The sequence below is a fragment of the Maylandia zebra genome, linkage group LG4, assembly GCF_041146795.1.
Source record: "Maylandia zebra isolate NMK-2024a linkage group LG4, Mzebra_GT3a, whole genome shotgun sequence".
NCBI lineage: Eukaryota > Metazoa > Chordata > Actinopteri > Cichliformes > Cichlidae > Maylandia > Maylandia zebra.
The window spans coordinates 17437948-17465576 of NC_135170.1; the positions used below are offsets into that span (position 1 = coordinate 17437948).

Here is a 27629-nt window from a genome sequence, read left to right on the forward strand (position 1 = left end):
ATGGAGAGTTTTACTAATGTATCAGAAATTCATACATTTTGTGAGAACCTTATTATTTCATAAATAATAAACATAATTTGTGCATTTATAAGATTTACTTGACTAATATAAGTGATGTGCAGAAGTTTGTGTGACATGACATATGTTCCTCTTTGAGGAGAAGAAACTGATGCAAATTCAGAGTTTTACATAAATGTTGCCAAATATAACAAAGCGACTGTAGACTGAGCAGAGGGACATGACTTTTACAATGAACTGTCCCGAGTTTACCTTTATTTTTCTTATAGTGTCAGTTTACTGGGCTGGTAAGGACAGCACATTTCTTCTGCAAACATTAAGATATGTTTGATATAAAGAAGCTAATTATGTTTTTGTCTGTAGGTACTGAGGGTCAAACGCTGACTGAGTCTGAACCAGTGGTTAAAAGGCCTGGAGAATCACACAGACTGACCTGTACATACTCAGGGTTCAGTGATAATAGACATGCTGCTTGGATCAGACAGGCTGCTGGGAAAGGACCGGAGTGGGTTGCCACAATCTGGAGTGACAGTAGTGGCAGCGTCTACTCTCAGTCAGTCCAAGGCCGCTTTACCATTTCCAGAGACAACAGCAGAAAGCAGGTGTATCTGCAGATGAACAGCTTGGCAACTGAGGATTCTGCTGTTTATTATTGTGCCACAGAGCCACAGTGACACAAGAGGAAGAAACGCTGTACAAAAACCCATCAAACTAAGTCAAACACTGATTTTTTTTCTCCCAAATTAAAGAAAAATACATTTAATTGACTTACACTCAAAACAACAATAAACTTGGTTTTGTATAGTGTTGCAATAAATAGTTTTTTGTAGATGTTTAAATGTAAATGTTTTCATCTGCCATGTCGGAATTGAAAAGATTTTTCCAACACTACAAAGAAATCCAACACTATATTTGTTTTTTAAATAATATTTCCTTTTATTTGTACTTTTGTTTGTACTTCTGTTTGTGTGTGTGTGTGTGTGTGTGTGTGTGAGAGAGAGAGAGAGAGATAGATGTACAGTAAGAGTGCCACATTTGTGTTTTTTCCTCCCATCATCTCACTGACTGGATTACGGCATAGTACTTTTATTTGTACCTCTGTTTGTGTGTGTGTGTATTGGCGGTTTGCAAACAGCAAAATTGTGCATTACTATGGTGGCCCCTAGAGACAAAGCACGTACAAACTCCAAAACACTTGCAAACTCCAAAGCACATGCAAACTCCAAAACACATGCAAATTCCAAAACACATGCAAACTCCAAAACACTTGCAAACTAAAAAACACATGCAAACTCCAAAACACTTGCAAATTCCAAAACACTTGCAAAATCCAAAACACATGCAAACTCCAAAACACTTGCAAACTAAAAAACACATGCAAACTCCAAAACACATGCAAATTCCAAAACACAACGGAAGTGTTCCAGGACGCTAGGGGCAGTGTTCCGAAGGGTTAAAGAAATCTGAGCTGGCAGCAATCACTTCAGAGTGTCGGGTCAGAACACTTGCAAATGTTCAGATGTGAGAGGAACAAACAGGCAGAGTCCAGGAATAAAGTTGTCATTCTTTGTATTTCCAATTGAGAATGTGCCCGCAGCTAGGCGAGAGAGTGTGTGTGGGTGTGTGTGTGTGTGTGTGTGGTTTGGTCTTATGAACGCACACACTGTCCGTTGTTCAGCTGCCGTTTGTCTCTGAACTAAAGTTGCGGACATGCACCCCGATGGTGCATTCAGGGGGCATAGGAAATCCCATACACAAACCTAACCCTTTTGTACAGGCAGTGTTGAGCTCGATTTGCAAAATAAACGGCAAGTTTGTCTGTATGGGACGGTCTAGTCTCCGTCGCGCTTCCCAGGTTGCCTAGCAACCACGATACTAACCGCTGGAAACGTGTCATACAACTTGGTTTGACAGAAATGAGGGAGAACATATTTTGTTCATTTGTTTGTTTGTTTCTACAAGAGCTTTGTGTGATTTGATAAGTATCTGAGGCTGAGACCACAGGACAGTAAAACATGATTTTTGGGCTTCATTTCTGTACTGAACAGTTATTTCAAGATTAGTTAGTAAATAAGAATTAGCTGATGTTGTTCATGAGACTAAAGTCATATCACTTTGGTAATGTAAATATAATATGGCCAATATTATAGTTATTATATTAATCATTATTAGCTATTACAGCAGTGAACATGAACTCTGTGCCAAATACTGAGCTTCAGTACAGATTCAAGTTGCAGTTATTTATATGTCTTAACACCTCATTGCTTACATATATTTATAAAAAGAAAATGTACAAGCTGTGATAACTGTTTCTGATAAAATGAAGAGTAGACTGATATATGAAATATTCCTTTATTGGGTGAGAAAATCAGACCATGTCATCACTGCTTTAAGTCATACAGAATAGATATCAGAGCCTTTAACAGGCTGACTTTTGCTAAATGGGTCAAACTGGGCAGAAAGTATACAAACACATAACATCCTTATAGAATATGATGTAACACTATAGATCAACTTACCTCAGAATATATAAAGCATATAAACAATTACAAGGAAACAGTTCATAGATAAACTTTTCAGTTTGTGTGGAAATTCTACAAAACTGATTTTGAAATATTTGATAAAAAATGTCACAGCATGAATAAGCTTTACTGTGTTCTTTAATATAAATGATTTCAAATTGTAACTTAAAATGTTTTCATTGACAGGCTAATTGTTTTTAAAATTGTATTTTGACTGCATCATCTACAACTAAAAGCAAAAACCTGTACAGATACTTGTGAATGAATTGTTGATTAAAGTTAAATATAGAAAACCACATTTATTGACAGAAAAAAGGTTCCCTTTGTCTCAGAAACCAGAGAATCCTGATTGTGAAATGATAGAATAATGATCAAAAATCAGAAAGAACAGTTTTATTTGTTGTCACATGGACTCTTGGATTGTGTTGGAAACTCTTGTGTAGATAAGATTGTTTTGTACATAAGATTTTTATCTTTTTATCTTTTATGTTGTTTTAGTGTAACACTGAGGGCTGTGGGGGCGCTGTAATTTCAAATTCCTGTCTGTGATCTGTACACATGGTTTTTGAAAATAACGCTGACTTTGACGTTGAGTAATGAATGAGCTGCATCCGACAGACTGTTGGAAAATGGGTCCAGAGGGTGATCACTACCATCACTGAAGTAGTAGTAGCAACAAATGCTACCCACACAAATTTAGAGACAGTTTATCATCTTTATAGACAACAAAGACAGCAGCTGTATCTGCACATAAATAGTCTAAAGCAGGGGTCTCAAACTCACAGCCCAGGGGCCACTTGTAGCCCACATCACCCCTACTTGTGGCCCAAATATTGACATGAAAAAATATAATGCAATTTGGCCCTTGAAGTTACTTTTTTGTTAGGGAGGATTTATTTGTTGTTGAGTGCAATGTTAAAATAAGTTCTTTAAAAAAGTTATTTAATATGAAGACAATATGACCAAAGAGTACAAACATGTTGAGGGTTCGGCTGTGTTAGTTCAGTAAGAGAGTTATTTGTGAAGAAAACAATTTTCACTAGCAGTTCACTTTTGAGTCTGTGTTTCCACAGGCCCTGCTAGTTTAGAGACTTATTCCTCATGAAGAACGAAAAAGAAGACAGAGCATCTTCAATCGGTCTTTTACTCGCTAACGAGGGAAGCTTTGGTCAGAACCAGGCGGTCGGGCTTAATGCTCCTCACCTGTCTCTAGCCCAAATCCTTCAAAGAGCAGCTCTCCTCGCAGCTATTTATTCCCATGACAGTTACAGTTTACACAATATAACACAAGCACCTCCCACCGTAGAACCCCCTTGGTTACAAAAGACAAGGCACTGTGTGTGTGTGTGTGTGTGTGTGCACGAACGTGTGTATGTGTATGTGTTTGTGTGACCTCCTGCTCACCAAAAGGATCATAAAAGCAGGAAGTTTACAACACAAGAAAGAGATCTCTCAGATAGGATGCGTCTACAATAAAACCTCCATCAGCCTCCCCCAACACCAAATTGGCTGGAGAGGTGGTCAGACACAAAGGAATGTCTTTGATCCTATAGTTTGAACTAAGACGAATCCTAAACAAATGCAGTGGTCTGTCAGGATTTGATTTACAAACAGACCTTTGTTTCCATAGAAGTTGAAAGACTGAATAAATAAACCAACAATTTTTTCAAATTATTTAAACTCCCATTTTTTGTACAAACAACCGTACTACTGTATATTTCAAATTTCATGAAGTATAACAAAACAGGCAATTTAACTCACTCTGTTCCAAAGGAAGAATGCTGCTCTAGCACACGGACACAGTGTTACTATATGTGGTGTATTTTCATCAACCAGAGCTTGTGCCCAGAGATGCCAGAGAGCTTTTCTGGATACTACATTTTTATTTTCTTTAGGAAGAGTGTTGTTGAAAAATTAATGCATGCAGGAAAGGAAACCGAGCCCATTTGTAGTGTACATGTCAGACACAGCACACAGTACAAGCAATAAAGAACAAGTTCAACATCAACACAGACTGCTCTAGTAGTGCATTGACTCTAATGATCAGTGTATTACTGTGTCAGATAATCAACCCTTTTTTTTAGTCTTGTGATTTATTAAACATTGTTCTCTTCACTAATTATAGACTTTATATGATATAATATATGATACTGTATAATATCATAATCCTCACTCCACCCTCACTGGATGCAAAGAATACACATATAATGAAATTTTCAAAGGAGTTGTTGTAGCAGATTGTACCAAAAATCCTTAAAATAACCACAATAAATACAACCCAATTAAAAAAAATACATAAATAAAAAAAATGTTCACAGTCCTATAATAAAATACAGCAACTGTAAAAGGAGGGAATTCAACTCATTTGAATTTTATGTGACCCAGACATTTTAGCCCCTCCCTATTTAAATCCAGACGGCTTACTTAGGTTCTGTTATGACTGGCTGTCCTCTCACAGCACTTCCTTCACACCTTCTCTTTCAAGATGATGCTCAGACTGTCTGTTCTGCTGACAGTGCTCTGTCTGCCCTGTAAGCTGCTTCATTTTCTAACACAGCATGTGGAAATTAGTTCATCAAATGTTCCTGCATGTATTTATAACTTCACTGATCTCTTTTTATTTCTGTTTTATTTTTGGCAGGTTTGAATGCTCAGGCTATGGAGTCCATTCCTTCCACTCCAGTGCTGAAAAAGCCTCTACAGGAAAGACTGACAGGAAGCTGTCAGTCTTTCCTGTAGAGGAAGTGGTTTCAGTTTTGGCAGCTTTGGAATGGACTGGATCAGACAACCTGATGGAAAAGCATTAGAATGGTTAGGAGTCATTTCGTCTGATGCAAGTAGAACTGCTTATGCGAGCAGTGTGGAAGGACGTGTAGAAATCACCAAAGACAACAGCAACAGCATGGTGTATCTGAGACTGTCCAACCTAAAGCCAGAGGACTCTGCTGTGTATTACTGTGCTAGACACTCCCACAGTGGTGTAAATACTCAGGGAGGCTTTACAAAAACCTCTTAACTCAGTCTTGCAGTCAACAAATGAAGGAAGCAGTTTGAAGATAAATTTAAGATATTATGTCTGGCACCATGCTTTTACATACAGAATGAAAGCTGTGGACTTCCTGTTTCTATTATGTGCGCTGTTTAAGAACATATTCATCTGTTGTTGTTGGGAAAAATGCCTGTACTTGAAAGTTTTACTGCACTGTTGAATTCATTACTTGTTAATTCATAAATAAACTGTTTGAAAACATTACATTAACACAATTAAAAACATGATATTTGGCAGAAATATTTTGAAGCCAAATGTAGTGAACTGGTTTTCATGCACAGCAACATACATCACTCCAGAAGCTACAAAACATCTACTTCTGTGTGTTTTAAGATACACAACATTAAGTAGTTACATGTTAAATTTTCAGGGGCATCATACAGATGTGAAATATGTACATACCTTCAAATTCTTTAACAGCCAGGTTTAAAAATAATACATAAGCAATAAGGCCTACAGGAGCTGACATGTACTTGAAGAAGAAAATGAACTCTATCTGACACTTGGGGTGAATTTGAGCAAACCAATAATTTAGTGAAGGAGCCTTAAGTACTTGTGCAATGAAAAGCACTTTATATCCATGAAATTTTCCATTCAAAGTAATTTCTTTAACATTTAATTTAATTTAACTTTTAATGCATGTCAGTTTCAGCATTAAAAATGAAGCTCCCATCAGGCCACTTTTATTTTCTCTACAGTTCTGCAGCTATTGGATACTGAATCCTGTGAGCCTCACAGCTTCAGTCAGCCAGCCAGCAGGAAAAAGGACTGGGGTGGATTTGTATCTAATGTGCTGCATATACCTGTGCCACAGAGTCATAATAACACAAACCACCAACACCAATATTTTAATTTTCTGTACTTCTGATTTTAAATGTTGCACAGGTTAAAATTCAGCATTTTCCTCACAGAACACATTCAGCCTCTGTGCTTTTTTAAACATATATTAGACTAAAGAGACAATCCATAATTACTAAAACACTGTTGGATTTATACCAACAGTAAGGATTGGGGAACTTCTGAGCATGTAAGACTTTATCTAATTAAGGAAGCACAGCTGATTGTGTAATTTAAATGAATTAAGAAATGACTTCATCAAAATAAAGAATGAAGAACAAATAAAAGCATTCAGATTCATATGTTTTTAAAGATTTACATAATAGTTATATAGTACTTGTGTTTATCCTTAAGACTTTGGATGAATGGCATATTCAGCAATTATTTAATTATTTTTGGTTATTATACTGCATGATGAAGAAGTTGTTTCAAATAATAAATGCTACAATGAAAGTCTGACTTATTAATCATAAGAGATGCCAGCACAAGAGCCCCTCCCTCGCCATAATATGCTAATGCAAATCTTCACTGTGTGCAGTGTACTTCTGTGCTGCTCACTTGTCTTGTGCTGAGTGTTGATTGTTGGAGCAGCAGTGAACAATCTCTAGACTCACAATGACACAGACACTCACTCTGCTGCTGGTTGCTTCTTTGCTTCACTGTGAGTTCTTCTGCTTCTTATTGTTTATGTTCTTATAACGAGTGCTATAAGAACATTTTGCAGATGTCTGTCTAACTGGTTTCTTTTTAACTCCTCAGGTGTTACTCCTCAGAGTATGGAGTCCATTCCTTCCAGTCCTGTAGTGAAAAAACCTGGGGAGACTCTCAGTCTCTCCTGCAGAGGATCTGGTTTCACGTTTAGCTGCTGTACTATGCACTGGATAAGACAAAAACCAGGAGAAACACTGGAATGGATAGGAATTGGCTACTCATCTTCCAGCAGCAACAGATATGTGAGCAGTCTGAGTGGACGAATAGAAATCAGTAGAGATGACAGCAACAGCATGGTGCATCTGAGCCTTTCCAACCTAAAGCCAGAGGACTCTGCTGTGTATTACTGTGCCAAACGCACACAGTGGTTTAAGTAATGAGAGAGGCTTTACAAAAACCTTCAGACATACAGTTTCACAGGAACCTACAGGGGGCAGCAGATGACCAAGAATATGATGTTCAACTCACTGTCACAATAACACCTGTGACTGTACCATCTGTGAATAAATATTAGTAAAACACACAGAATCTAAAAACATGTTATGGTAACAATGTGAAAAATAAAATTCATAAACATTTAACCACAATTTAAAGAAGAAAACAAGAAAATATCAATGAAAATATAGGATATGTAGAAAAATAAATATTTTCACTACTTTTCACATGAACATATCATAATGTTTTAATTAATTCTCTTTAAATTCTGAGTTAATGTATTTAAACTTATTCTGAGTTAACTTGGTGAAACTCTTGTTGAAGGATAAAACGCTAAAAAAAGGTCACTGAAGCAGAAACAAAGGGTCATGAAGAAAAACATGGTACTTAAATAATTGAACTTATAAATAAATAAATACCTTTTTTCAAATTTACTTCAGGGTAAAGTCAGGAAATACTAAAACCAGGAAACACTAAAAATCATTTTCTTTCTTTTTCTGCTGAACATACATGATGAACCCTGATGAACATACATATTACTTGTATATATGTTTGTTTGGTTAGCTTGAACATTTCTTTTGTTAAATTGATTGATAAGGAGGAGCTGATGCAAACTCAGACTGCTTCCATCTTTGAATATGTGCTGCAGAATATGAAAACGGACATGACAAGATTGAGCTGCACCACTGAAGACTGGCAGGAAAATGGCTTTGATGATAAATTCTCATGAGTTCATGGTTGTTTTTCTTCTCTTGTTAATATACAGGCCTGGTAAGAACAGATTAAAAAATGTTGAAAGATACATGTTTTAATTACAGAAGATAATTCTGGATGACTATTTGTAGGTACTGAGGGTCAAACGCTGACTGAGTTTGAGGCGGTGGTAAAAAGTAGGGGTGCAACAATACTCGTATCGATATTGAACCGTTCGATACAGTGCTTTCGGTTCGGTACGCATATGTATCGAACAATACAAATTTTTTTATTTATTTTATCAACTTTTCTTCTGACGATGCTGTCTGTGTTGATCACTCAGTGGATCTACGTTCGACTACTCTGCCCAGGCTGCACTGTCGAGTGCAGATCCACTGAGCGCAGCGCAAGCTAGCAAGACAGAAGCTAAGCTCGTTGCAACATGGCAACTGCCTCAACGCTACCCGAAACTGAACCTCCCCCACCCTAATTCAGATCTGGCCTTTGGAACTATTTTGGTTTTCATGTGACGTATGACCCTGATGGTAAGCGCGTCATGGACAAAAGTAAAACAGTATGTCAGATGTGCCACGCAATGCTCAATTGGTGGGAACTAGTGCGTTAGCGCAGTTAGCTTGTTAACGTGTTGACGCCGTCCAGCCCCACGCACGGGCGATCCGCGGTAACTCGTTAATGGAGATTTGCCGTGTTATGGCGTTAATGTCATTTTAACGAGATTAACGCTGACAGCACTAGTGGGAACACAATGAATATGACTGCACATGTACGCCGACATCATCCTAGTGCAAAGACAAGTGGAAGCAAACAAAAACAACAAGCACACATGCTACAAACTTTACCCGCGTCATTTAGACAGCCGTTAGCACATGATTCTCTTCATGGGGACCTGATATGTTTAATATGCTGCTGAGAATATAGCCCAGAAGAAGGGTATAGTATAGCTTTTATTTCGGAAAGAGCCATTTCTCTGTAATAAACTCTCTTTTCCAAAGATGAGTGATTCCTCGATCAGATAGATTTATTTATTTTTATTATTTTGTTGTTTCAGCAACATTAAATTTAAAAACTGTACTTTTGAGTTAAAATATATATTTAAAATTTTAATAATTGACAAATTAAAAAGGCATGAACATTTTTTTGTATCGAAAAAATATCGAACCGTGACACCAAAGTATCGAACCGAACCGTGAATTTTGTGTATCGTTGCACCCCTAGTAAAAAGGCCTGGAGATTCACACAGACTGACCTGTACGTACTCAGGGTTCAGTAGCCATCACTGAAACGCTTGGATCAGACTCCTGGAAAAGGACTGCAGTTTGCTGTTACTATCAGCCATAACAGTGACAGCATCTATCACTCTGAGTCAGTCAGGGGCCGGACTCCAGACTCAACAGCAGAAAGTCACTGTGTAATGTCAAGTTTATCATATTTAAAATATGAGTTCTTTTGAAGAGTACATCCACTCTTAATGCCAGTACAGTGATCACAGCTGATTTTTGTTGTCTTAAGGTGGAGGTGGAGGTGGAGGCCACCTCCACCTCCACTGAGAACCTTCACAGACAAATGACATTAAAGGTTAGTAGCTGATTTTCTGTTCCTTAATATCAATGAAAAGTTAACTTTTTGTCAAAATGATTAGAAAATATTTTTAAAAGAAATATAAACATTAAAAATACTGAAATAGGACATAAATGAATGATATTCAATATCTAACTGGTATTGAAATACTGATATTTGTCCTGCTGAGCAAGACAAATATTAGTATAATCTCAGTATTAAATCTTCTTTCATTTGATTAAATAACAATTACTTCTGAAGTATTCTGTATTGTCTCTGTATAGGAATTTCTTTTATTTATGTATTAATCACATTATTTTATTGTATAATGCCTTGGTGCCACTGGATTTAAACATGTTTCACATCCATACAGTAAGACAAATGGTGGGGGTCTAGTAAGGACGTTGGGAGGAAGCAGACAACTCCACAGGAAGAATCTTTTGTCTCTTTGAGGACTCTGGGAGGTAGCAAGGGAGTGTGAACCTTAAGGTGTAAAACAGCTGTGTACTGCCTTTTGTTCCTGAAGAAGGTATTTAACTGAGAGCCATGTTAGGCTCGGGAGACTCTGCTGACCGTCTGCCCCGCGGTCATGTAGGCTCTCCACAAGCTTGGCTGTCTGTTCTTTGTGTGTTTTGATTAAAGGATGTTAGCTACAGCTCACCGCTCATCTGCAGGCTTTATTTAAATGGAAAACTTCCACAACATCTCACCACTTCATAAAGGGGACTAAAAGGAGCTGTTAAATTCATTGAACTTCTCAGTTGAAAACATTGTGCTAATCACTGTTAGGTTTTAGATCTTTCCCACTGAAAACAACTGACTGCAAAAAACTTTTTTCTTACTAATAATTTTCCACAGTGTGATCTGTTTTCTCTTATAATCTGTCAGCATCCATCTGGATGCAAAGCAAACTTCCTCACAGGCTGATATAAAGTCTGATATCATGCTGTCAGTCACAGAAGAAGATGAGAAGCTCCCATCAGATCATACTGAGCACCAACATGTTCTCTGTAGCTCTGCTGCTGCTGCTGGATCCTGTGAGTCTCACTGAACAGAAACACTATGATCACAGCAGACTGATTCTTACTTTTACAGCATTCAACATGTTTCCTCCACAGGTGTGAAATGTGAACAGCTGACACAGCCAGCCTCTGTGATTGTGCAGCCAGGCCAGCATCTGACCATCACCTGTCAGGTCTCTTATTCTCTTGGCTGGTACACAGCTTGGATCAGACAGCCTGCAGGGAAAGGTTATTCATTGACTGTTATTAAAAACACTTTCACATCTGAACAAATCTTTGTATGGAAATAAAAATCCTGCTCTTTTCCACCTGAATTCTGTGATCGTTTAGATGAAAAATAAAAATAGCTGGAATAAAATCTAACAAAAAATGTGAATGTATTTACATTACACTTCCTAAGCATAAATTCACGTGTTCATTTATGCTTAGGAACATCATTAAGGCTTTAATCTCAAAATATTTTTATTCAGTTTATTTATATCTTTGAGAATCCTCACAGAGTGTGATTAGCAGAAAGTAAATTGCTGAGGTTACTGTGGTACTCTGTCATGGTACTGGGTCTGTGATCCAGTGTGTGTTAACTCTAGTTTAAGTTATATTCTCTGATTTATTGTTATTCATGGTTTTGTTCTCCTTATTGTTCTCTGCATATGTTATATCCATAGTTCCTATTTTTTTAGGTTTCTGTTACTGTGCCCTCCCTGTGTTCCACATTTCATGTCTAGTCACCCTGTGTCATCCTGTGTCCAGACTATGTTCCCTCTGTCTCCCCAGTCAGTCATATCTTCTTGTCTCAGTGTCAAGCCCGTGTGTGAAATTGAAACTGGTTCCTCTACAGGAAAGACTGAGGGCTTTTTAAACACTGGAGTGGAGGGAATGGACTCCAAAGCCTGACCATTCAAACCTGCTGAACAACCAGAAGAAAAAACAGATCAATGAAAATCAGGGATAAATAATGACTTAAACAAATGATCTAAATAAAAATAATAATTGATGCATTGCAACGTGAAGCAATTCACAGGGCAGACAGACAACTGTCAGCAGGACAGACAGTCTGAACATCATGTTGAAAATGAAGCTGTGAGCAAAGAGCTTTAAATCAAAAGGACAGAGTCTGCCACCTGGATTTTATTAGGCAGGGCCAAAAATATGCGGCTTAAACATTATTCAAATGTATCTACAAATAAAATTTTACATTGATTACCACATCGTTCAGTATTGGTTTAACGCCTAAATATACTGTATGTTTGCTTATGTAATACAATATAATCCAATGATTTAATAATGACATTTCTGTTCAAATTCTCATTTAATGTAAAATTACCACCAGAATAAAATAAAGTCACAATTTTTCAGTTTATTTGTTTTTTCAGGTTAAGATATGCTTTGCTAAGGAGGAGGAGTCAATGCAAAACTGATGTTTTCAGCAGCTTTTTATGGGTTTGAGAGTAAGACTCAGGGACTCAACCTAATATACACACAGCAGGCTGGACAAAGGCAACTGACTCTTAGAATAATGAGAACTTTTTATGCAGTTGTTTTTCTGATTCTGTTCTGTTTCATGACTGGTAAGGACATATATTTCTGGTATACAAATGAGCATGTGAAAAAATATGACTGGACTAATGAGCTGTTAACATTTCTGTAGGTACTGATGGTCAAACACTGACAGAGTCTGAATCAGTGGTTAAAAGGCCTGGAGGCTCCCACAGACTGACCTGTACATAGTCAGGGTTTAGTGGTGATTATAATAATGCTTGGATCAGACAGGCTGCTGGAAAAGGACTGGAGTGGATTGCTGTCATCTGGGGTGACAGTAGTGGCAGCTACTACTCTCAGTCAGTCAGAGGCCGGTTTACCATCTCCAGAGACAACAGCAGAAAGCAGGTGTATCTGCAGATGAACAGCCTGACAACTGAGGATTCAGCTGTTTATTATTGTGCTCGAGAGGCACACTGAGACAAAAGGAAGAAATGCTGTACAAAAACCCATCAAACTACGTCAAACTCTGATTTTAGGTTTTTCCCCCAAATTAAAGAAAAATACATTTAACTCACTCACACTCAAAACTACAATAAACTTGGTTTTGTGAAGCCTTGGTGTTGTACAGTTTTACAATAAATATTTTAAATGTAAATGTTTTCATCTGTCATGTGTGAATTAGGATGATTTTATTTTCCAAAACTACAAACAAATCCAACACTAAATTTGTTTTTTAAATAATGTTTCCCTTTATTTGCACTAAAATTTTTACTATTTATACTAAATGCCCCAGTGTGACCTGTTTTCTCTCATAATGTGAACAGCTGACACAGCCAGCCTCTATGATTGTGCAGCCAGGTCAGCATCTGACCATCACCTGTCAGGTCTCTTATTCTCTTGGCCACTGGACAGCTTGGATCAGACAGCCTGCAGGGAAAGGACTGGAGTGGATTGGGATGAAAAGTACTGGGAGTACTTACTACAAAGATTCACTAAGGTGCAAGTTCAGCATTGACTTAGACACTTCAAGCAACACAGTGACTCTAAATGGACAAAATATGGAGCCTGAAGACACTGCTGTTATTGTCCTCAAGAGACACAAGGCAAAGACCCAATCCTTTCATAACTTGTTAGATCTGTTTTATTATTATTTTATTAATTTTCTTTTATTATGTATTATGAAAAAAACTAATTTCAGTCTAATGATACAGTAATCTGTTCCTTTATATTCAATGAAAGAGAAAAAAACTGAATTAAAAAATTTGAAAAATCGGCTATTTTATATAACTACAAACTGTGTTCTGTTACATTGTGCCGTCTGCAGCAGAGACACCCTACAGTAAATGGACAGAATATTCAGCCTGAAAACTGTGTATTACAGGGCCAGCGTCAGAAAAAAAAGCTCTAAGACTGCTAACAAATTCCTGTTTTTTTGTGTCTCTTTATTTATTTTTTTATAAATCCTTGGCAATGACTCTATTGTGAGTTTGTAAGTATTGATAAAGCCCTAAAATAAAATGCCAGTACATGAAACTGAATTCAGTTATCAATCATGTTATAAAGTGATTAATTTATGACATAAAATGATTTCATTAAAATAATATTTTAGTTTTGGAGCTTGTATTTATTTATTATTTCGTACTTTTTAATCTATAAACCAATAAAATGCAAATTATGCAAAGTACTTATTTATATACAGAAATATAGAACATAACATTTACATGTACAGTAAATGCTATAACATTTTTTTCAAATGAAAAAAAGTGTTTTTTTTCTTTCAGTTTTATTAGCAATTAAATCAAACTTTGTCACGTTGTATGGATTCAACATACAGAGTCGAGCAAGGTCATAACCTCTGAAGTTCTCTTCCTCTCATATTGATGTCTGCACTGTAGACTGGGCAGAAACAAATGGCTTCCACAATGTTTAGAAATTATATTTGGCTTTCTTTTCTCATTTTTATTTATTCCAGCCTGCATAAGCCAAAGAGGCAGAGTTCACCCAGGACATGTCAATAACTTGTCACAAGGACAAGTTTAAATTTTTCTTTTAAAATTCAGTTTTTAATGAACCTCAGAGTTATTTTTTAAGATTGTTTTTGTTTTTCATCTATAAAAAATGTTAAAAACACAGTCTCTATTACTGCTTGAACAATCAATGTATCTCCAATAATGTATCAGCGTCCATCTGTATGCAAAGTAAGCTCCCCCACAGACTCGATATAATGCTGCAGGTTGCAAAAGGAGAACAGAAGCTCCTGGGAGATCACCTTCAGCACCAACATGTTCTCTGTAGCTCTGCTGCTGCTGCTGGCTGCTGGATCCTGTGAGTCTTACTGAACACAAACACTGACAGCATGAAAACTACACACTTTCAATTTAAATGCATTCAACACATTTTCCTCACAGGTGTAAACTGCGAGCAGCTGACACAGTCACCCTCTGTTATACTGCAGCCAGGTCAGCGTCTGACCATCACCTGTCAGGTCTCTTATTCTCTTAGCTGGTGGACAGGCTGGATCAGACAGCCTGCAGGGAAAGGACTGGAGTGGATTGGGGTGAAAGGTACTGGGAGCTCTTACTATAAAGATTCACTAAAGAGCAAGTTCAGCATTGACTTGGACACTTCAAGGAAGACAGTGACTCTAAATGGACAGAATATGCAGCCTGAAGACTCTGCTGTGTATTACTGTGCCAGAGACTCACAGTAACACAAACTGTTAGGAACCCTGAACAAAAACCTCTCAGTGCCTGAACAACTGGAGCATGAAGCCACCAGAGGAGGAGCTCTAAGACCATGAATGAAACTTAACTTCATCTTCTAAGAAACTTCTTCTGCTTGTTGTCTCATAACTGTTAAAATATGATGGGTTTAAATTATGCCTAACGAATCAAGTGCTTTTATTGTCATTTCAACCATGTGCGGTGGTAGAGTACACAGTGAAGTGAGACAGTGATCCTTCAAGGCCATGGTGCCACATATAACAGACACGCAGCACATGACTACGTGAAATGCAAGTGTGCAAAAATTTGCAAAAAAGAAACAAAAACATGAATAAAATAATTGAAAAACAAAGCTCAGAGACTCATTTTCTTTACTTCTGTAATTCAAGATACAATCAGTTCTCAGATACAATTTGAGATTATAGCACCAACTACTGTATAGTCCAATAACGTCACACTACATACAATACTTTCAGCAGTCACTTTATTAGGTACACCTGTTCAACTGTCGTGACGGTCCTGGGTCGATGACCCAGTGTTTTCTGTTTTGTGTTATTAATCCTTGATTTCATGATGTGTTATTGTTAGTCTGTTGGTTTTGGTTTCTGTCTCAAGTATTCCTAGCTGCTCTGTGCTTTAGTATTTTCCGAGTTCTAGTTCTTAGGGTTTGGTTCTGTGTTCCCTCTGTTCAGTGTTGACACTGTGTCTGTGTCCCTCTCATATCCTTCCTGTTTTATTTTAATAGTCCTGCTCTGTGTCAGCTTCGGTCCCCCATCTCGTCTGCCTAATTAGTTCTAAAATGCAATTTTAGTTGAAAAGTGCATTTTTGAGGACTCATAAACAGTGACACTGTGTGCGTCATGTCTGAGTGTATTTTATTATGGGACAGCAGTGAAAGGGTTCAGGGGGATTTTGACACTGTTACAAGAACTGTCTGCATTCCCACCACATTATACGATATATAACTGTCACCTCCCTGCTCTCTGAAACAGGGTAATCAACCATTTATTAATGTCAGATAGGCTATTTGTGCATTCAAAATATATCTGTAGCTCAGTATGGTGGAAAAACCTATTATGAGAGGGAATTCCTGGCCCTGGCAAAATTGACAAATAGGTGAGTTTGTGTAATGAAAAATGCCTTAACTTTTTGACGACTGCATTAAGAGCAGTGAGAATAAAATTTCTGCTGTGAGAACTGAACCGAACTGAATGAGTAAAACCTGTAACAACATATTAGGTAAAAGTATAAGTTCAGATTGACTATTTACTGATATCTTGCTCAGTTGTTCCCTGATCTCAAGACTTTCATTTTCTCGTTATGTCAACGTATTAAAAATTGCATGAATGGGTGACCTGAGGAAAAAAAGTCAATACATATTGTTTTCATCACATTCAGAAGGTTGGCCTGAATAATTCAAAATGTAATGTGTTAACGTGAAGGAGAGGATTTGTGTTCGTCTTTGAGGAGGAGGAGCTGATGTAAACTATGATCTCTACCATGAAGACATGATGCAGAATATAAGACAGGGAATACACGATTAACCACCACTGTACACGGAGCAGAGACAAATGGCCTTGACAATGAATCATCCTGAATTCGTGGCTGTTTTTCTTATCATTTATATTTACTGGGCCGGTAAGGGAAGTGCAGTCGTTTTACTAACATTGTTGTGAAAGTGAAATGATAAGCTTGGAAAACAGTCACTAATTATTCTTGTTTGACTGCAGGTACTGAGAGCCAAACACTGACTGAGTCTGAATCCGTGATTAAAAGGCCTGGTGAACCACACAGACTGACCTGTACATACTCAGGGTTTAGCAGCGATATTCATGTTGTTTGGATCAGACAGGCTGCTGGGAAAGGACTGGAATGGATTGTTTTCATCTGGAGCGACAATAGTGGAAGCTTCTATTGTGAGTCAGTCAGAGGCTGGTTTACCATCTCCAGAGACAACAGCAGAAAGCAGGTGTATCTGCAGATGAACAGCCTGACAACTGAGGATTCAGCTGTTTATTATTGTGCTCGAGAGTCACAGTGACACAAGAGAAAGAAATTTTGCACAAAAGCTTATCACACTAAGTCAAACACTGCTTGATTGCTGCTCAAATTATAGACAATACATTTAACTCCATCCTCACACTCAGAAATATAATAAAGCTGGTTTTGTGAAGCCTTTGTGTTGTAAAGTTTTACAATAAATAGTTTTTTGGTGGATGTTTACATTTAAATATTGTTATCTGTATGCAAATCAAACTTCCTCACAGGCTGATATAAAGTCTGATATCATGCTGTCAGTCACAGAAGAAGATGAGAAGCTCCCATCAGATCATATTTAGCGCTAGCTGCTGGATCCTGTGAGTCTCACTGAACACAAAAAATATGATCACTGCACACTGATTCTTACTGTTACTACATTCAACATGTTTTGTCCACACGTGTGAACAGCTGACACAGCCAGCCTCTGTGATTGTGCAGCCAGGTCAGCCTCTGACCATCACCTGTCAGGTCTCTTATTCTCTTGGCCACTGGACAGCTTGGATCAGACAGCCTGCAGGAAAGGACAGGAGTGGATTGGGATGAAAAGTACTCGGAGCTCTTAGTAGAAAGATTCCCTAAAGAAAAAGTTCAGCATTGACTTGGACACTTCAGGGAAGACAGTGACTCTAAATAGACAGAATATGCATCCTGAAGACCGCCCCCCCAAAAAACAAAAAACAAACAAACAGTAAATGAGCAGCTTGACATCAGAGGACTCTGCTGTTTATTAATGTCCTCAAGAGACACAAAGCAAAGACTCTATCCTTTCATAACTTGTTAGAACTGTTTTATTATTATTTTATTAATTTTCCTTCTTTATTTATTATGAAAAAAACTAATTTCAGTCTAATGATACAGTAATTTGGTCCTATTTTTAGAAAATACAACATTTGTTTTCATTCATATGCCGATGATACTCAGATCTATCTTCAATTGAAGGGAAACAGTCCTGCCTCACTAGAACTCTTACTTCAGTGTCTTGGTGAAGTTAAATCCTGGATGGCCTCTAATTTCCTTAACTTCAATGAGAACAAAACCGAAGTGATAATTTTTGGACCAAGCGGCAATCCCAACACTTCTAATTTTAACCTGCACAGTCTTGAGCCTTTTGTCAAATCACATGCCAAAAATTTGGGGGTTATATTTGACAGCAATTTCACCTTTGAAAAACAAATTAGCTCAGTTGTACAGCGGTCTTTCTTCAAACTGAGGCTTTTATCTAAGGTGAGATCATTTTTATCTTTTAAAAACTTTGAACGAGCGATTCATGCTTTTATTATATCCCAGCTGGACTATTGTAACTCCTTATATGCTGGAGTCAGCCAGACCTGCCTGGCAAGGCTGCAGTTGGTCCAGAATGCTGCAGCTCGTCTTCTGACACGTACTAAAAGATGTGAACACATTTCCCCGGTACTTGCCTCCCTTCATTGGCTCCCTGTCCGCTTCAGAATTAATTTTAAAATTTTATTGTTGACTTACAAAGCCCTGAATGGACAGGCTCCCGGGTATTTGTCTGACCTCTTGCAGACTTATACCCCCCTTAGATCTCTTAGATCAAGTGATCTTTTGCTTTTAGCTGTACCAAGGTCGAGGCTGGTTCATAGAGGTGATCGAGCATTTGCAGTCGTAGCGCCTAAGCTGTGGAATAATTTACCCCTACACATCAGACAGGCTCATACTGTCAATCTTTTTAAATCTTATCTTAAAACGCATTTTTATTTACTGGCTTTTAATACAGCATGAGAGTTGTTTGTTAATTCATATTTGGTGTTTGCTTTTAATACTCTAAGTTGTTTTATTATGTATGTTGTATTCTTGTACAGCACTTTGGTCAACGCTCCTGTTGTAATTAAATGTGCTATATAAATAATTAAACTATTAAACTATTAAACTTTATATTCAATGAAACAGAAAAAACTGAATTGAAAAATGAATTTGAAAAATCGGCTATTCTATATAAATGCAAACTGTGTTCTGTTACATTGTGCCGTCTGCAGCAGAGACATCCTACAGTAAATGGACAGAATATTCAGCCTGAAAACAGTGCTATGTATTACAGGGCCAGAGTCACATTCACAGAAAAAAAAGCTCTAAGACTGCTAACAAATTCCTATTTTTTTAGTGTCTGTTTATTTTTTATAAATCCTTGGCAATGACTTTATTGTGATTTTGTAAGTATTGATAAAGCCCTAAAACAAAATGCCAGTACATGAAACTGAATTTAGTTATCAATAATGTTATAAAGTGATTAATTTATGACATAAAATGATTTCATTAAAATAATATTTTGGTTTGTGAGCTTGTATTTATTTATTATATTGTACATTTTAATCTACAAACTAATAAGGTGCAAATTATGCAAAGTACTTGTTTATATACAGAAACATAGAACCCAACATTTACATGTACAGTAAATGTTATAACAACGTTTTTTCTTTCAATTTTATTAGCAATCATATCAAACTTTGTTATGTTGTATGGATTCAACATACAGAGTCGAGCAAGGTCATGACCTCTGAAGTTCTCTTCCTCTCATATTGATGTCTGCACTGTAGACTGGGCAGAGACAAATGGCTTAAACAATGATCAGAAATTATATTTGGCTTGCTTTTCTCGTTTTTATTTATTCCAGCCTGCATAAGCCAAAGAGGCAGAGTTCACCCAGGACATGTCAATAACTTGTCACAAGGACAAGTTTAAATTTTTCTTTTAAAATTCAGTTTTTAATGAACCTCAGAGTTATTTTTTTAAGATTGTTTTTGTTTTTCATCTTTTAAAAATGTTAAAAACACAGTCTCTTTCACTGCTTGAACAATCAATGTATCTCCAATAATGTATCAGCGTCCATCTGTATGCAAAGTAAGCTCCCCCACAGACTCGATATAATGCTGCAGGTTGCAAAAGGAGAACAGAAGCTCCTGGGAGATCACCTTCAGCACCAACATGTTCTCTGTAGCTCTGCTGCTGCTGCTGGCTGCTGGATCCTGTGAGTCTTACTGAACACAAACACTGACAGCATGAACACTACACACTTTTAATTTAAATGCATTCAACACATTTTCTTCACAGGTGTAAACTGCGAGCAGCTGACACAGTCACCCTCTGTTATACTGCAGCCAGGTCAGCGTCTGACCATCACCTGTCAGGTCTCTTATACTCTTAGCCGGTGGACAGGCTGGATCAGACAGCCTGCAGGGAAAGGACTGGAGTGGATTGGGGTGAAAGGTACTGGGAGCTCTTACTATGAAGATTCACTAAAGAGCAAGTTCAGCATTGACTTGGACACTTCAAGCAACACAGTGACTCTAAATGGACTGAATATGCAGCCTGAAGACTCTGCTGTGTATTACTGTGCCAGAGAGTCACAGTAACACAAACTGTTAGGAACCCTGAACAAAAACCTCTCAGTGCCTGAACAACTGGAGCATGAAGCCACCAGAGGAGGAGCTCTAAGACCATGAATGAAACTTAACTTCATCTTCTAAGAAACTTCTTCTGCTTGTTGTCTCATAACTGTTAAAATATGATGGGTTTAAATTACGCCTAACGAATCAAGTGCTTTTATTGTCATTTCAACCATGTGCGGTGGTAGAGTACACAGTGAAGTGAGACAGTGATCCTTCAAGGCCATGGTGCCACATATAACAGACACGCAGCACATGACTACGTGAAATGCAAGTGTGCAAAAATTTGCAAAAAAGAAACAAAAACATGAATAAAATAATTGAAAAACAAAGCTCAGAGACTCATTTTCTTTACTTCTGTAATTCAAGATACAATCAGTTCTCAGATACAATTTGAGATTATAGCACCAACTACTGTATAGTCCAATAACGTCACACTACATACAATACTTTCAGCTGTCACTTTATTAGGTACACCTGTTCAACTGTTGTGACGGTCCTGGGTCGATGACCCAGTGTTTTCTGTTTTGTGTTATTAATCCTTGATTTCATGATGTGTTATTGTTAGTCTGTTGGTTTTGGTTTCTGTCTCAAGTATTCCTAGCTGCTCTGTGCTTTAGTATTTTCCGAGTTCTAGTTCTTAGGGTTTGGTTCTGTGTTCCCTCTGTTCAGTGTTGACACTGTGTCTGTGTCCCTCTCATATCCTTCCTGTTTTATTTTAATAGTCCTGCTCTGTGTCAGCTTCGGTCCCCCATCTCGTCTGCCTAATTAGTTCTAAAATGCAATTTTAGTTGAAAAGTGCATTTTTGAGGACTCATAAACAGTGACACTGTGTGCGTCATGTCTGAGTGTATTTTATTATGGGACAGCAGTGAAAGGGTTCAGGGGGATTTTGACACTGTTACAAGAACTGTCTGCATTCTCACCACATTATACGATATATAACTGTCACCTCCCTGCTCTCTGAAACAGGGTAATCAACCATTTATTAATGTCAGATAGGCTATTTGTGCATTCAAAATATATCTGTAGCTCAGTATGGTGGAAAAACCTATTATGAGAGGGAATTCCTGGCCCTGGCAAAATTGACAAATAGGTGAGTTTGTGTAATGAAAAATGCCTTAACTTTTTGACGACTGCATTAAGAGCAGTGAGAATAAATTTTCTGCTGTGAGAACTGAACCGAACTGAATGAGTAAAACCTGTAACAACATATTAGGTAAAAGTACAAGTTCAGATTGACTATTTACTGATATCTTGCTCAGTTGTTCCCTGATCTCAAGACTTTCATTTTCTCGTTATGTCAACGTATTAAAAATTGCATGAATGGGTGACCTGAGGAAAAAAAGTCAATACATATTGTTTTCATCACATTCAGAAGGTTGGCCTGAATAATTCAAAATGTAATGTGTTAACGTGAAGGAGAGGATTTGTGTTCGTCTTTGAGGAGGACGAGCTGATGTAAACTATGATCTCTACCATGAAGACATGATGCAGAATATAAGACAGGGAATACACGATTAACCACCACTGTACACGGAGCAGAGACAAATGGCCTTGACAATGAATCATCCTGAATTTGTGGCTGTTTTTCTTATCATTTATATTTACTGGGCCGGTAAGGGAAGTGCAGTCGTTTTACTAACATTGTTGTGAAAGTGAAATGATAAGCTTGGAAAACAGTCACTAATTATTCTTGTTTGACTGCAGGTACTGAGAGCCAAACACTGACTGAGTCTGAATCCGTGATTAAAAGGCCTGGTGAACCACACAGACTGACCTGTACATACTCAGGGTTTAGCAGCGATATTCATGTTGGTTGGATCAGACAAGCAGCTGGGAAAGGACTGGAATGGATTGTTTTCATCTGGAGCGACAATAGTGGAAGCTTCTATTGTGAGTCAGTCAGAGGCCGGTTTACCATCTCCAGAGACAACAGCAGAAAGCAGGTGTATCTGCAGATGAACAGCCTGACAACTGAGGATTCAGCTGTTTATTATTGTGCTCGAGAGTCACAGTGACACAAGAGAAAGAAATTTTGCACAAAAGCTTATCACACTAAGTCAAACACTGCTTGATTGCTGCTCAAATTATAGACAATACATTTAACTCCATCCTCACACTCAGAAATACAATAAAGCTGATTTTGTGAAGCCTTTGTGTTGTAAAGTTTTACAATAAATAGTTTTTTGGTGGATGTTTACATTTAAATATTGTTATCTGTATGCAAATCAAACTTCCTCACAGGCTGATATAAAGTCTGATATCATGCTGTCAGTCACAGAAGAAGATGAGAAGCTCCCGTCAGATCACCTTCAGCACCAACATGTTCTCTGTAGCTCTGCTGCTGCTGGCTGCTGGGTCCTGTGAGTCTCACTGAACAGAAGCACTATGATCACAGCAGACTGATTCTTACTGTTACTACATTAAACATGTTTTCTCCACAGGTGTGAAGTGTGCACAGCTGACACAGCCAGCCTCCGTTATCGTGCAGCCAGGTCAGCGTCTGACCATCACCTGTCAGGTCTCTTATTCTCTGAGTGGCACCTGGACAGCTTGGATCAGACAGCCTGCAGGGAAAGGACTGGAGTGGATTGGGATGAAATACACAGGGGGTTCTCACTATAAAGATTCACTAAAGAGCAAGTTCAGCATTCAGTTAGATACTTCAAGCAAGACAGTAACTTTAAATGGACAGAATATGCAGCCTGAAGACACTGCTGTGTATTACTGTGCCAGAGAGTCACAGTAATACAAAACATCAGCAGACCTGAACAAAAACATCTCAGTGGCTGAGCAGTTGTAGCATGAAGCCACCAGAGGAGGCGCTCTAAGACCACTAAAGAATTGATGGGTGATTTTACTCAAAAAAATAAATTGGGAAATTCCTTACTGGTCACTATTCTTTTTTTTTTTTTTTTTTGCCTGTCCCGTTTGGCTCTTTTGCCATCAGAATTATTGTCTAAAGGCAAAGAAAGATGCCCAACGGATTTACTTTACCAAATTGTCCATTTGATTCACCTTTTATTGTTTATTTTATTTTCACTTGCTGAATACGGGACAGACTTGACTGGGGGAAAGAAGGGGAGAAAGAAAGAGGGAAAGAGAAACAGCTGAGAAGAGGGACGGGGGAGAAGGGCAAAAAACAAAAACCAACAGAATAAGCAGACAAAAAAATAAATAAAAATACATATATCGATCACCTGGATCACCTGTTGAGAAAGAAAAAAGAAAACAAGCAGAAGAAAACGAGAGTAATAGAATAAACAACATCACAATGATATATGGGAATATGAGCAGTTCTCACGGGTTGCCAAGACCAGAATAAACCCTGTTTTATAACTACATCATGCATACGTCAATCCTTGACGGTGCTACATATTAAATATTATTGTGCAGCACGTAAGATCGACAGCGCACAGTGTGCTTTGAGGTAGGAGCCAAAAAGGGTGTAGTTTGTGTGTGAGCACCCGTGTGTACACCTGTGAAGATGGACGCGCTTGTATTTAAAAGGTTCCTTCATGTAATGATCTGCTAGAGGGTGTGGGGGGAGCCACAGCCCCGTCCTCCAGGGCATGAAGCAGGTATGGAGGAGATCAAAACTCCAGACATCTAGAGGCCCCCAGAACACAAGAGACCAAGGAAGACCAACAGAGGGGCAGCCGCGCCACTGTCCCAGAAAGAGCTGAGGAGAGTCCCAGATGAGGGGTCACTCAGCAGCTGCGGAGCAGAAGCCAGGGGGGGTTGCAGTGACGCGCCCATGAGCTCCGCCGGCAGCCAGCTGTGCCTGACCCCACCTCCGAAGTGGCCTGAGCGAGCCCCAGGCTCCAGGCCCCGATAAGCAGCCGCCAAGGAGTGAGCCGGTGTGTACCTGGACGCCCATCCCCAGACACAAAGAACCACCAACGCACCGATGTCTGAGGGAGTCCGCCACCGGCAGGGGAAGTGGTGGGGGGAGATAGGCCTCCAAACCTTGGAGGGCCTGAGATGTCCCCAGAGAGGTGGCGTCTGATACCCAACCTGACATATAGACACAGACATATAGGCACACACAGACACAAACATCCATTCCCACCCTCATGCTCTCATATGCACTTACACCACACTCAACCGACGTGGAGACAGACATAAAGAGATGCTGTATACACGATCACACTCCCCAAGCGTACTCTACCAACCGGGTCTAGGTACCCTTGCCCCTGGAGGGGGGAACTGCACCCAGACCCAGGTGGTGTTACCCTTTTCCCTGCGGTGGGGAGAAGCAGACTGCCCTGACTGGTCACTATTCTTGATCGAGATAGTCATAATAAGAAATTATGCTCACGGCAGTTCAGCACCAGTTTACCATGTCCAAAGGAAACAACAGAAAGCAGCTGTATCTGCAGATGAGCAGCTTAACAGCAGAGGATTGTTTATTATTGTCCTCAAGAGACACAAAGCAAAGACCCGATCCTCTCATAATCTGTTAGAACTTTTTTATTATTATCTTTTAAAATGTTTATATTAATATTATTATGAAAAAAAATTCAGACTCTGATGTTAAGTAAGTTGTTCCTTCGGATCTCCTTCAGAAGAAAGTTTGGCTGGAGGCATTGCGTGCTGACTGCTCTGAGCCTCACTAAGGCAGAGAATCTGATAAAATGACCACAACATACTGTTAAGATTTCTACAATAAACTTAAACTTGTTTTGCTCCACAAGTGTGAAAAAGTTTGATCAGTTTACACAGCCAGCCTCTGTGAGTGTACAGTCTCATGATTATATGTTACCTATCAATTTCTCTGAGCAGGTATACAGTTCAACAGGGTGAAAATAAATGGACAGAATGTGCAGACAGAGACACTGAAACACAAACAATTAGGAGACCTGAGCAAAAAAGTCTGTACTGTTGCACCCAGTGTGACCCCGTGTCCTATATTGAGATTCACATCCAGCTAAACTCTCTCTTGCATCACTTTCTCCAAGGAACAGGCATGTGCTGTATTTGGACAGGATTTCATGCAAAAAAGTGTGAAACTGAATGGATGATCAGCAGATGGATGATATGTCTGTCTTGTGCACTGTAACTGATGACCTTTGGTTGTGGTTGCTTAACGGTTTTTCTTTTCTGTACATGTGGTTAACATAGGAAAGCGTTGTGTTTAAAGGTGTGGTAAAGCTTGCATCATTCCTTGCTTTGGCTTGACATTTTACAAATTCAACAAAGACTGAGAATGGTGGGAGGCTAACATTGTGGTGTTCTTTAAACTTTGACCCTACCATTGTCCACTTCTCTTGAAGATGGAAGGGCAGCTTCTCCACAATTGGATGTACTCCCCTAGCTGTGTCAAGGTAACTTAAATCAGATAAATAACCATATAGCTTTGCAGCTTGGAGTTCACACAGTAGACCTGACAGGTCACAAAGCTTCTGTGGTTCTTTACTGGAGAGCTTTTCTATTGCTTCTGGTAAGCCGTAATGTTCCTCCAGTCTCAACCATATCATCTTCATACCGGCAGGTGGATGCTTTATGTGGACTGCTTTTAATCTCTTGGCATGTTCAGAAGACTCTGGGCCTAACCAATTCATAAGTAGGTTGATTACTTCATGGCGGTTAGAACAAGGTACCTAATAGTGCTCTGGAATGTGACTTTCCAACTAAAGTAATTTTCTGGCTTAACACAGCTAGTTTGTGTGAATGTGCAGCCAGGCCAGCATCTGACCATCACCAGTCAGGTCTCTTATTCCGTGAGCAGCTGGTGGACAGATTGGATCAGAGAGCCTGTGGGTAAAGGACTGGAGTGTATTGGAAGTGCACATTATGGATACAATGCATCATACAAAGATTCACTAAAGAACAAGTTCACCATCAGCTTGGATGCTTCCAGCAATACATTGACTCCGGTCTACTTAAGTAGACCAGAGGCCACAGCAACAGCTATTAAAAGGCCTGGGGACTGTCACAGACTGATCTGTACATATTCAGGGTTCGGTGGTGATATTCATGCTGCTTGGATCAGACAGGCTGCTGGAAAAGGACTGGAGTGGATTGCTTAGATCTACTATGATGGCAGATGTTTATATTTTATTAATTTTTTAAATCACTATTATTTAAGTTAAATAAACACAGTATAAACATAATATGATGAATCAGTTTTTCCTTTTTCTTGCACACTCTACATGATCTTTTTCTCTCTCTCATGAGAGGAGTCAATGTAAAACTTGAGGTCTTCAGTCTACTTATCTGACTGCTGGGAACAGTCGACACAGTTTAACATGATGGACTGAAAGTTAGTCATCTCATGAAGTGAGAGGAAGAATATCTCACATTTGTGCATTTCTAAGGTCAGTCTAAACTATTTAACTTACAATTTGTTAGAAATTGCAATGACAGAGGTTGTGTTTGTCTGTCTGTGAGGAAGAGGAGCTGATGCGAACAACGACCTATATGAAACTATGATGGCTGAATGTGTGATAAAGAATATAAGGCAGGGAGTACATGATTAACCTCCAATGTAGATAAGAGCACACATGAGAACTCAAAGCCACCTGAGGAATTGTATTCCCAGTAAAACTAATTTTATTATCGTTCAGAAAAGCCTCAGTGTTGACAAGGCAGAGTCATGGCAAATTAATCTCAATAATAATTTAACGAATTAGATCAAAATAAGACCCGAGTTGCAACAAAAAGGAAAGTTAATCCACAGTTAATACCACCAAGGCAATGACAACGTGCCAGACACAAACAGTTTGATGCTGAGTCAAGCAAAGTCACAGCTATGCCATCTGAGACACACTTATGTCTGTGGTGTGCTGTCAAATACTGTACGTTTGTGTGTTCAGTAGAAATAAAGAATAACAGTGAGCAGAAAAAAAAACAATGAGTGTATACAAAAAATGATGAAGTACAGGTAAAGCATAGTGGCCAGCACTAGTAGTGTGTGAGTGACTGTCTTAATACACTGTCAGTTTTAATATGTAAATTAATTAATAATAAATATTCTATTTTTTAAAATTACAAACATAATATAATAAAATCATAAAAAACTGGCAAATTGTACATGATAATTTTCTACTTTTGTAGCTTTGACTTTGTGAAACAGCAGTATTTTTTACTGAGGAGGAGGAGTCAATGCA

At 38.5% G+C, this 27629-nt stretch overlaps 1 pseudogene and 2 gene segments (V, D, J or C); all 3 read left to right on the plus strand.

Annotated features, from left to right (window-relative positions):
* Positions 1 to 14629: 14629 nt before the first annotated feature.
* Positions 14630 to 15057, plus strand: LOC143418454 (immunoglobulin heavy variable 4-38-2-like). The segment is given in 2 exon segments: positions 14630 to 14672; positions 14756 to 15057. Coding segments are annotated over 2 exon segments (345 nt in total).
* A 4972-nt stretch (positions 15058 to 20029) lies between these two features.
* Positions 20030 to 20559, plus strand: LOC101488032 (immunoglobulin heavy variable 4-28-like). The segment is given in 2 exon segments: positions 20030 to 20096; positions 20180 to 20559. Coding segments are annotated over 2 exon segments (345 nt in total).
* A 2245-nt stretch (positions 20560 to 22804) lies between these two features.
* LOC143418455 (Ig heavy chain V region 5A pseudogene) lies at positions 22805 to 23266 on the plus strand (annotated as a pseudogene).
* Positions 23267 to 27629: the final 4363 nt, after the last annotated feature.